The sequence below is a fragment of the Chelonus insularis genome, unplaced genomic scaffold (genome assembly GCF_013357705.1).
Source record: "Chelonus insularis isolate UGA/USDA-ARS -01 unplaced genomic scaffold, ASM1335770v1 scaffold_303_pilon, whole genome shotgun sequence".
Taxonomy (NCBI): Eukaryota; Metazoa; Arthropoda; class Insecta; order Hymenoptera; family Braconidae; genus Chelonus; species Chelonus insularis.
Genome location: NW_023276792.1, coordinates 393,438 through 405,684, shown reverse-complemented (window position 1 = coordinate 405,684; position 12,247 = coordinate 393,438). Strand labels below are relative to the sequence as shown.

Here is a 12,247-nt window from a genome sequence, read left to right as displayed (position 1 = left end):
AGGATTCAATTAATAATTATATCATTAATAATGTGTGATTGAAAAAAATTGTACATTTGTTGCTATAAATATATGACATCAGTGTTTTACACAATCATCTATAATTTATAATCACTACTAACTTAATGGTTACAATGAAAAATGAATGATTATTTTTAAAATTTATATTTATTGAAAATAATTTTTTATTATTATTTTTCATTATACATAAACTCCTGTTGACTTGGAGATCATATATCGTTATAATCCTTTTATTTGTAGGAAAACGCGCACTAAATTACAAGAGAAGTTTTTTAATTAATTTAAATACATTAAATTAAATATTATTAGATGAAAGAAACACTAAGATTACTTAAATTTAGATCAAAGTTTAGTCTCTTGGCATTATTTTAATTGTAAAAAATAGATTTGTCGCACTTTTGTGAAATAGTCGTTCGTATTTTAATATTGTCGAAGGCAACATTTTAATTTTTTTTTTATGAATTACATAAAAAAAATTGTTTAAAAAAAATCATTGAAAAAAAATATAAAATGCTTCCCACGACTTGTTAATAACTTTTAAACGATTCGTAATTTAATTTATTCTTAACAAATAAACATCAGAAGGTTATTAAATAACATGAAATAAATTTGTTCATCGTCTCGCGTTCGTTTCGATCGAATTTGCGGTGATTGACGATTTGATATCTACATCGGCTGATTAGTGTTTTTTTATTATTTATGATGAAAAGAAAAAAAAACAGAAAAAAATAATTAAATATAGATAAATCAAAGGAAGGAAGTAATCTTAAGTTAAAATATTTAAGCCATCGTTAGGGTACCAGCACCTATTCCAAAACCAACTCCACGAGGTCCAAAGTTCCTTCCGTAACAGCCACGACAATAGATATCACCATCAGGTCCGTCATTAAGATTTGTTGAATCTAAAGAACGATGGCAAGCGCCACAACTGAAGCAACGTTTATGCCACATTCTATCTTTTGAAATCATTTGTTCGGCAGCGTAAACTGGATATCCACATCGCGCACAGCCACGTCCATCACTGCTTTTTGATCCAACTTGGGGCTTAGCGTCGATACTAAATAAATTGAATTCAAGTTTATTAATTTAACGACATACTAAATGAACATTGTATTAAATTTAAAATTTCGTTATATTCTTTAATAAAAATCAAGCAGAAACATACTATGAAGGGGCAGTGTCTCCATTCGTAGAAACTAAAGTTGGAGTGTGACCAAATCCAAAGCCTTTGGGCCCAAAAAGTTTACCATAACATGCACGACAATGGATTTCTTTATCAGGTCCATCACAAGCAAGCATTGAATCAAGAGGTCGATGGCATTCAGCACAATTGAAGCATTTTTTGTGCCACATTGTTCCTTTAGCAAGCTGTTGCTCAGCTGCGAAGACCATTCCACCACAACGAGGACACCCTTGACCTTCTGGAGCTTTTATTGAAGTTGTATCAGGATTGTAGAAGGGTCTGCTGGCTGACAGTTCTTCTTCTCTATAAATTTAAAATATTCATTAACTTTCTATATTAATAGTGATGAAGAAAATATTTTTTTTCATCTCTACTTACGTCAATCCATCGGTCTGTAAAAATCCTGATCCACAAGCAAATCCATAACCATGAGGGCCCCATTTTTTTCCATAACAAGTTTTACAATAAACATCTTTGTCTGGACCATCACAAGCAATTATTGAATCAAGTGTTTTCGTACAATCATGACATTTGAAACATTTTCTATGCCATTCTCTTCCTTTGGCTAACACTTGTTCAGCAGCAAAGACTACTCCACCACAACGAGGACAACCTTTACCTGGTGGTGCTTTTATTGCTGCAGTATCAATCACAGTCGTGCGAGGAGCTGCATCGCTAATGGAATTTAATTGATTTATTGAAATATTTCCTTTGTGTTCATACATTTTTTTTCAATCAAAGTAAAAAAAAACTCTCAGGCATGCAACTAAATATTTGTTTAAAACAAATTTGTGGATAAGGTATTTAATTTCAATATGTTAGATTTGTGTCTGAAAAATTCAAGTCCAAGGAAAAGATGATCATTACTTGATGATGGTGATCAGATTTGAAATTAAATATCTTATAACAAGGGAGTTAAAAAAGAATTCATACATTAGTTACAGTATAAGCGAATATTAAATTATCACCAAACAAATAATTAGGTTTGCAAACCCAAAGATTTATTTAATCAAGGATCTTTTTCATTCCATTACATTAAGAAAAGAATTAAACTAATTATGTTTTTTTATTATTGTTGAAAAATGATGGAATATATGACAATATTCTTTGGAATAATCATAAAAAAAGCTTCTTTCTCTTATTGATGATTCAAAAATCCAAAATATGCAAAGGAAAAACACATAACATTTATGGTTTCAGAGTTATAGGACGCGCGTACCATTCGTCCTCAACGTCGCACTGCAGCCCGAGCCATACTAGCCCCGCATGACCAATGCCCCGCGGCCCGAATTTCTTCGGATAGCAAGCTGTTAAGCAAAGAAGCGGAATTGTTTGTTTTTTTGTTTTTATAATTATAAGAGCGTAATAAAGCCAAGGCAAAAATTTTACTATGTCCTTAAAGTTTTTTTTTGCTATTTTACGGAGAAATAATTTCAAATTAAATTGTTCTTATTTTTGAGTTTAGTTTGCTCTCAAAATATATAAATACATGAGTTATGGTTGTGAAAGCTGATAGTTTTTGAATTGTTCTAATAAACCCACCCGTTAGCGTAGCAGTCACTTTGAAGGGCACCACCGCCCTGACCGTATCCGTAACCCTTTGGACCGAACTTCTTGCCATAACAAACTGAACAAAATTTTTGTTAACCAGGATTTTTAGTGTTTATGTTTAGTCAAGTTACGATACTTTTTTTAATCATTTTAAATTTTATAAAAAATTTCTATTGGCTTTGACAATAAAATAAAGTACTTTAGAGTCCATTATTATTATTATTATTTGAATAATTGTTTACAGATAATTCTATTAATTTTCATCTCCAAGCTTACTAAGAATAATTATTCTAAAAATACAGTTGTGATAAAGGTTCTATCATGCTGGATGTGATCATCATTAAATTATAATTTATATGATTACTTTTGTCTATTCAAATCAATAAAGAAATGGTTGAATAAAAAATCGAATAATTTTTAAAAATGTTAAAAAATCGTTAATTCCACTGCAAATCGTGGTGTTTTAATTTAAAACACTTTCAAATTTTAGATTTGCAGTGTCAGTAATGGTTTGAAAAAAATAATTAAATCTTTGCTAAGTAATGAAGAATATTCATTTCTTGACTCAAATTTTTTTAAAATAGTTTAAATTGATTTTAAACCGACATTTGTTTATTATATTAAACAAAACTAATTATCTTTATAATGGAAATAAATCAAATTAATACTTAAAAGAGAAATGTTCATAGAGAAAGATTCTTATCAAATGTACTCCATTAATGAATATTTCAAGATCATTCAATGATTAAAGTTTAAAAAATAAATGGAAATAATAAATACATTGATTCTCTTTTATATTTAATACAAAAATGAAACTAATTTATTATAACAATGTTCTCTAAATTACTTATTTTTATGTTTTTAGCTTTTTTCAGCTATAATATCATTGAAATTGAATATCATGACATGATTAATTTTTTACAAGCGACATTTTGTATTTTTGAAAGATTGTCGCAGTTGATTAAATTAACTATAAATTAACACTTGAATTTTTTTATTTCAAGCTGACAGTAATATCAAGCTTTTAATGAATGTCTCGTAACTTGTGACTGAGATGTATTTTATCTATTTTCTTCTCACCTTTGCAGTAAATATCCTTGTCTGGACCCTCACAACAGTTGACGGAGTCTAATCTTTTGGAACAGGTGCCACATTTAAAACATTCTCTGTGCCATTGCTATACATTAGACACAAAGATGGGTTTATTTTTCAAGTCAATCAATGGTTAGTCACTTGTAGAGATATTTTAAAATTATTTAACAATTATTTCGTGAATATTTTTTATATCACTGTTGACTTATCAACGTGCAGTAAGTTTATTTATTTTTAATTTTCTGGAATGTGTGTTTATATTCCATAGAAATATTTTAAATCATTAGAATGGGGATGGAAAAAACGAAAAAAAAATGTGAAGTAATTATTTAAACATAATTATAGAAAAAAAAACTTAAAATGTGATATTTTTGTGGTTTCTACGAATGATACCTCGGCAATATACTTCGCGATCCGGACCATCGCAATGAAGCGTAGAGTCCAGTGTCCGCTGGCAAATTTTGCACTTGAAGCATGCCTTATGGTAGGCCTAGTCATAAGAATTCAGGAAACATAATGACAACGGGTTTGGGAAGTACTCACGCACGGTTTCATATTTATCGTTGGATTTTCTTACAATCTAATATTATTGATTTTTTTAAATCATCGTTTTGTGTTTGATTTTTTGCAAAAAAATATCAGCAATTATTTTTCTTTACTCAAACGTAAGATTTTTTTAGATGAAAATTTTTTAATTATTTCGATAGTAAATAAATCTTATTAATTATTACTTATAATCATCACTACTATTATCATAGAGTAATAATCCACGCAATTTGTGTAGTAGATATTGGCAAAGAATCTAATAACACTGACAATTAAGTTTGCCCGTTTAATTTCTCTTTCTTGGCTTGGTCTATTTTTCAATTTCGTTGCTATGTGCTAGATGTATCAAGTACACATATAGCACATGTAGTATACACTAAAACCACATTTGGCTACAGCGCCAAGTAGTCGAACTCTTTTTTGGGCCGCCACCAACGATAACTCAAGCACGAAAATTTTCCATCAAAATTATTTTCATGCTAATATTCCTTGAACTATATCCTACACATATCTATAAATGATCCTCAGATTTCACGAAATTCACGGCACTTATCAAAGCTCTATTATAAATAATTTACATAATAGTGATGATTATAAAAATATATATAATTAAATATTATAGTTTTTATCTATTTCATGTACTCACTCTTCCTCTTGCAAGCATTTGTTCTGCTGCATAAACAAATCCTCCACACCGTGGACATCCCTCACCTTCTGGAGCTTTGGCAATTGCACGGGGTTCTAATACTGCATTAGATCCTCTTGAAAAGTCACCACTGTAAATGAAAAAATTATTTAGTTCATCTGAATTTAAATGAGAGTATAGTTATTAATTAATAATCAGTTATATATAAAAATATTATTTAAAAATTTTAAAACCAACATTTTTCCCTTCTAAAAATAAAAGAAAAAATGGTTTATTTTTATGAAAAATAGCAAAAAGCATTTTCTTATACAGCATTATATTCAATTTTACTCTATTAATTTAAATCAAATTAATAGAAAAAGAAGCAGCAAAGTTCAAAAAGAAATTACGCCAATTCATTAGATACAGAATAGCATAAAGGAAAGTAATAAAATATAAAAAGTAATTGATATTAAATAATAGAATGAAGTCAACTACATGAAATAATGATAGAAATATTTTAACAATAAATGACTAATAATCCCGACAGCATAATGTTGTTAGATGAAGATTGTAAGTTAGTTTATGGTTAGTAGAATTACCCCGACCACGCGAGTCACTTCCGCCGAGCCCCGAGAGGAGAGCCAAAAAGCACATGACAATTAAAGAATTGTCATTTATTGATAAAAATCATCACATTAAATTATAGAAAGGGAAGAAAGCGCGGAAGATAATTACAAGGTAATGAAATACATTCTTTCAGTTAACAATAAGTCCAATTGAAAGATTGCAGTCTGAAATAAGATAGTAAGAAGAAAGAGAAATTTTGATTGGAAAGTGAGAAAGAATGGCAAGAAGATACAAATGGTGAAGAATTTGAACGAGGCTTCTGCGGGCTGGACCGGCTTGGTTGGGTCCGTTAAAATATCGAGAGTTAATCGGTTCAAAACAATGGATTAGTCGTTTTAAATAATCAAAGGTTTGCAAGTTGTATATTTATTTATCTTTTCCACATAAAAAATTTTATCTAAAGAAAAAAAATGTTTTATCATTTAAATTCCTTTTTTATACAGCTTTAAAACTGATTTTAAAAGAAAAATATGAATTGTTTTGATTTTTTATAAAAGATTTAAAAAATTGAAATATAAAGAATCATCTTTGATAATTGAAATTCGAAAATCAATATTTTGTTCTCATTAGATTTTTATTGTGAATAAAAAAAGAATTTAAAAACAAATTTTAATTAACATTCGAATCCTTTTTTTTGAATTTTTTTTCGAGTATGACTAAACAAATTCAATCGATTATTGAAAATTCGATTAAATCTGTAATTAAAAATAATGAAATTATTTTTACGTGGATAGATAAATAAATAATAAAAATTCCAGAATAATAAAAAGAGACTATTGAAATAAATATAAAAAAAGGCCGTGCAGGATTTTTATACGTGGGTAAGCTTTATCACGCGGAATTGGCAATTATTTTTCTCGGTGCTCACCATTATAGTCACGAATGCATGTGTGTGGGTGTGATTCGGATTTATCAATGGGCCTCCGATGGCTCGAACTCGGCGGGGCTGGCGGGGGCGGGTGTAGGCATTCTTTTTTTTGGTATTCATTTCAATCCATTGAACTTTAGAAGGAAATTTGTCTGTTTTTTTTTTGGTATTTGTCTTTTGTTGATAATAAAAAACTTGATGAGGAAAAAAACACAAAAACAAAGTGGAAAAATCCTCATTCACATTCACAGTGTTATTCAGTGTTTTGAGATAATTTATTTCTAATTATTATCTCATCACTACGACAAAACCTATAATTCTAGTAAAAATAAAGATTAATAAAAAGGTAAAAATATGTTGAAATTATTCTTGGTTTTTTTTTGGTAATCACATTTAATGATGCATTTATTACAGGTGGTACAAATTATCCTAAAACTATTTTTTTGTCAGTATTGTTTGTGTAGATGTGTAAATAATAATCATTATAATTCTCTGTTGGCTTAATTAATAAATTAATTTTGTCAATAACAGTATATTTTTTTAATAGTGTTATAATTATTCTTTCAAGCATTGTCTAAAGTCATAATAAGTGTGTTGTTTTTCTTTATGTTGATAAACAATGTATATAAATAAATAATAGAAGGAAATGTAATACAGTGAAAACAATTGTACGAAAGAGAGACAACAAATGAAACAAAAAAACATACTCGCTCCGAACTAGTTTCATCACAATAATTCAAATATTACCGTTATATTATTTAAAGTGCTTATGTCTCGTAAGATTCATTATGCACATTTTAAAAAAAAGGGCACAATACAATTAAAAATTATTTGTCATATTGGAACAAAATTTATCAAAATAAATAAGAGGTCAATTCATTAATTTTATTTCATGTTAGTCGTCTCGGATTTGAAATTTTCTCAATTAAATACAAGAAAACATGGGGTTGAAGGGGGATAAAAGTGCTATTCATAATTAAAATTATTATCGATTTTTGATATTTTTTCCTTACAATTCACACATATAATCAATAATTGTAACGATTGATTATTGAAGAGAAATATTAACTCTTTTTTCTTTACGTGTGTTGTAAATCGGTAATAAATTTAATCGAATAGTTTACTGTAATTGAACAAACAATCGTTAGGATTTGATGCAGAATGATCGGTATTTCGCGATGTAGGTATTTACAGGGGTAATTTTGTACGTTGAAAAAGGCTGAGGGGGTTGGGGGGTAGATGGATCTCAGGACATGACTGTCGGGAGACGCAACGGGGGCGATCTCCTTGCGGCACTCACTCTCTCTGCAGGTGCTCGCCTTGATCCATGGATAGGCAGCCTGCACCACCACCAAATCCGTAACCCTTGGGACCGAATTTCCGGGCGTGGCAGACTTTGCAGAAAAGCTCACCTTCGTGCTCGGAGCAGTTTGTCGAGTCGAGGAGTTTACCACACAAACCTGAAACAATATAATTTTTTATCATTTTTTTTTACTAAGTTAATAAAAGAAGTTCACTTTACAACGAGAGTAATTTTAACTCTAAAAATAAAAATTTTCAATGAAACTGAGAAAGGTTGATTATATATTTAAATTTTGTCAGATATTTATAAGTAAAATTTAAAGTGTATTTATTAAACATAAAGTTCTAAAAAATGAATAGATGAATCTTGTTTAAATAAAATATAGGTTAGAATAGAAAATGAGTTATTAGTAGCTAAGAGAAAAGTCATTGAAGAGATTTATTATACTTTTTTGGTGTATTTGATGAACTGAATTGTTGGAAATCTATTTCTATAGTTTATCCTTTGAGTAGGATGTCTAAAATTTAATGAGTTTCCGTTGAAATAATTAAAAAAATATTTTATGAAAGAAATATATAGAAGAAATTCATCTTGAAATTTTTATTATTAATTGAATATCTAATCTCTTTTTTATTTTGAGAGACGAAATTCCAGAAAACTGAATCATATTCGCATTATTATTATTATTATTATTATTATTATTATTATTTATTATTATAATCTGATTATTATAATTGAAAAAATATTATTGAATTCAAGACATAAACATAATTAAATTATGTTTGAGAATTAATTTAACCAATTATTTATTGACGATCAACTGTCTTAAGTGAACCAATAAATATTAACTGATTTGCAGTAATTTTCACTGATTCAGTTTAAGAGAGAATAGTGATCTAAATTTCAATTAAAATTCGGAAAAATAATTTACGAATATATGTTAATTTTTAATGGATTTTACCATGCAGTTGAAATGGAAATTGTTCAAAATATTTAATTATTTGTTAAGATAAGAGACTTACCGCATTTGAAGCACATTTTATGCCATTTGAGTCCTCCAGCAACACGTTCTTCTGCGGCATAAACGGATTTGCCGCATTTGGGGCATTTTGGATTTTCTACTGGCTTGAAAGGCATTTTCGTTTATGCTGCAATTATTGTAAGTAATATTAAATATATATATAAAATCAATTGAGCGTTACATTGATTCTCGTAACTACATTACAAGTAGAATCACGGACAATAATCAGACACTCATGTCTGATTATTGTGGCCGTGACTACTTCATCTGCGAATCAGCCACAATAATCGTGTGCTTTCTTTTTTCAATTTAACTTTTCCGTTATTCAAAAGTTCTAGCTAATTACAAAAATACATCTGTTAATTTCTGTTTGATATATCGATAGCTAATTAACGAATGCTGCTTTTTTATTTACTTCATTATTCAAGTTTAAATATATTTATTCAATAACACGTCGAAAAACGTTACGGTTTTTTTTCATTATAAAATGTTTAATTACGATGCATTCAATCAAAAATTAAATTATGATCATCATTACTCGATTATTTTAAACGTTGAAATAATTATTAATTTACTAATGATTCGACAAAAAAAAATTTCAAGTTTTCCAAAACTAAGAATAATGATTCAAAAATTAACTTTTAATAAAAAAAAAAAATAATAAAAAGAATGGAAATAACTAAATTTACATGTTTTAAGCGAGATAATATTTCTTCTCATCGTTTCAAAAATTTCCAAAAATACTAACGCTGTAATCCTATTCTATTTCCGTGACTCCTCCGTAACACGAAAGCACGGAAGCTGAGTCGGATTATTTAATTCTGTCGATTTGAATATAGAATTGAGATAAATAATTAACGTTTTATGCCATTAAGCTCATCGGAGGGAAAGAAGTAAAAACATTAAAATGACGATAATAATTAATTTAAAATTTAAGTGGCATGAAAAAGGAGAAACAAACAAGATAGAATTGTAAACAATTGACCGGTAATTTGGCGCGTGTTGTAGGTCTATTTTCGAGCATGTTTCTTGCACTCGAGTTGAACCAGTCAGGAAAAGTAAAGTATGGAGTAAGACTTAAGTTATAGAGGGAAGAGAGCGGGTGATATGACGAGGGGAGGGAGGCAGGCGGTTCTATATCCGTGCAGCGCAAGCTAAATCGTAGGCCGGCAACCCGGCGACGCCGTATTAGGGAAGGTACGTCCTCGACCGCGCACGGGTGTCTTTTTCCCGCTGATGATCTCCTCGAGCTTTCAGCTTTAAAGCTCATATGTATTTTCTTTCGACAAAACTCATATGTAATAGAAAAGAAATTTTATTGTCACATTTATTTATGCAAGATAATGATGATCACTATGTATTTACTGGTCACGATGTGTTCACGATGATTTGAAAAAAGCTCATAATTGATCATACGAAGGCAGTGGTTCTCATTCGCTCATTCTCACTCTCAATGTGTCGGCTCTGAATGGTTGTATCTTGTACTCACCACTAGGTATATCGATCGAGGGCAAATGAAATTCTCGGAGCGATAGGTTTAGATAGACACCGTTTACACTCTGCACCGCACTAATACTGGATTCGAATGGCTGTTTTCGCCGCGAGCTCGTCCTAGTCATACCGAGCTTTGCACACGGCACGTGCATCGAAACGTCAGTGGCGGTAAGAAGATGGACAAGGAATGGTGGTGAGGTGAAGGGGAATTAGAATGGCGGCAAAAGCCGGGCGGAGTGCAATCAACGGAGAGGAAAGTGAAGCTCTAAGAAGAGGGGATGATTTAAGGGCTTGGAAGGGAACCTACCAACGAGAGTGTTGTAGGCAAAAAGAGCGGGAAATTAACCAGAAAAAAATACGTGGGAATAAGATAAAATAATTACTATGAGTGGCTGGACTACCTCTTTGAGTGGGTGGTCAGTGAAAAGAGGGAACGGGGACGTGATGTATGAGTGAAATAGAAAGAAAAAAGGGAGAGAGAGAGAAGTAACGGCACGCACTCATCTACTATTAATAGTTACTTGCTCAAATTTCTATTTCTAGCGTCAACTCCTCTGTCCCTTCGTTATATTCAGTCCAGATCCATCTTACATGCTTAAGTATTCCCCGTTTATAATCTAAACTCCCCCGTATGCTCATGTATGTATATGAGAAGAGTCAACGTTGTGTCGCGTGCTGGATGCACACGTGTGATCTTGCTCGAGCTTTTAATGCTCTACCTGATTGAATACCATTTTTATTTATTGCTTTATGCATCCTCTTTTGCTTTAATTTTATCTTCTTTTACATTCCCTAGAAAACTTTAATGTACATTTACTCACGCATTGTTAATGTATTCATTGTAAAGTTTTTAATTATTCTTTTAATTGTATTTGTTTATTTCTTAGATTTGTATTCAATATAAATAAATACCAGTGATTTAAATTCAAATTTGTTATGAAATGAATTTTATCATCAATCACGGGTCAAATTGATTTGTTTATTATTCATTTTTCATCGATGATGTTGAATGTTGTAATTTCTAGTGATGAAAATGATTTTGTGTAAACTTTATTTATTGTTTGAAAGTTGATAAATCTAGATTGAGGAATTATTTTCATTGTTCTAATGATAAATCGATAAGTAGTTCTCATTAATAAAATTTGTTAGCAGTACATAAATTAATTGTTGATTGTGTAATTTAAAAATACATTGGTAATACAAAAATAAAACAATCGTTATTTTTGGCAAGTTATTTTGAATATTTATTTTAAAATACCTATTAGACTCATACAATTGTTGGACGTAATGCAATGTCGAGAAAATGCACGAGCACGCTGACCTCAGATTCTGATCTTGAGTCGTTGGACTGACAGTTTCATGTTTTCAATTTGTTTTCAATTGAATCTGACATAGTAATATATTTATTAAGATAATAACAATCCTTTTATATCATCAGTTGATATTTTATTATCCCTATTCACTTAAAACGATATTCTAAAACGTGTTATAAATCTTCAGGTGCTTTTTATGTAGTTCGAATTATACCTGGTGGTTTTGAATATTTCGTAAACTTTCTTGAATAATTTAAAAATGCTTTACTTGATTTAATATTACTTCAAATATATTTATGAACCATTTTGTCGTTCAATTTTATCAAATTTCTCATCAAAGATTTTTATTTGAAATTAGTGAGAAGCATAATTCACTAGAAGTTAGTTAAGAATTATAAATAATTAACGTTAGAGAACAAAGATATGTTTTAATTTCTCATAATTACAATAACTTAAAGAAAAAATGAATATGGAGAAAATTTGCTATTATTTTTTTTGTCTCAATCATCTAGCTGTAAAATGCTGATCTTACTTAAATAAATATCCTATTAGAAACATCAACAACACCTGGTTCAATTCTTTTCATTGACATTTGAAAAA

At 29.7% G+C, this 12,247-nt stretch overlaps 1 protein-coding gene across 2 annotated transcripts; it reads right to left on the bottom strand.

Annotated features, from left to right (window-relative positions):
- Positions 1–149: 149 nt before the first annotated feature.
- Positions 150–10,485, bottom strand: LOC118073458 (muscle LIM protein Mlp84B-like). 2 transcript variants are annotated; one of them, XM_035093963.1, is made up of 9 exons: positions 10,330–10,485; positions 8,842–8,967; positions 7,817–7,976; positions 5,040–5,169; positions 4,241–4,337; positions 2,424–2,511; positions 1,583–1,879; positions 1,187–1,507; positions 150–1,078 (listed from the first exon to the last, which is right to left on the bottom strand). In XM_035093963.1, the coding sequence occupies exons 2-9, from the start codon at positions 8,954–8,956 to the stop codon at positions 802–804; spliced, it is 1,485 nt and encodes a 494-aa protein (XP_034949854.1). In that variant the 5' UTR covers positions 8,957–8,967; positions 10,330–10,485; the 3' UTR covers positions 150–801. The 2 variants fall into 2 exon arrangements, with proteins under 2 accessions (XP_034949854.1, XP_034949855.1); XM_035093964.1 differs by lacking the exons at positions 2,424–2,511; positions 4,241–4,337 and adding exons at positions 2,747–2,831; positions 3,836–3,932.
- Positions 10,486–12,247: the final 1,762 nt, after the last annotated feature.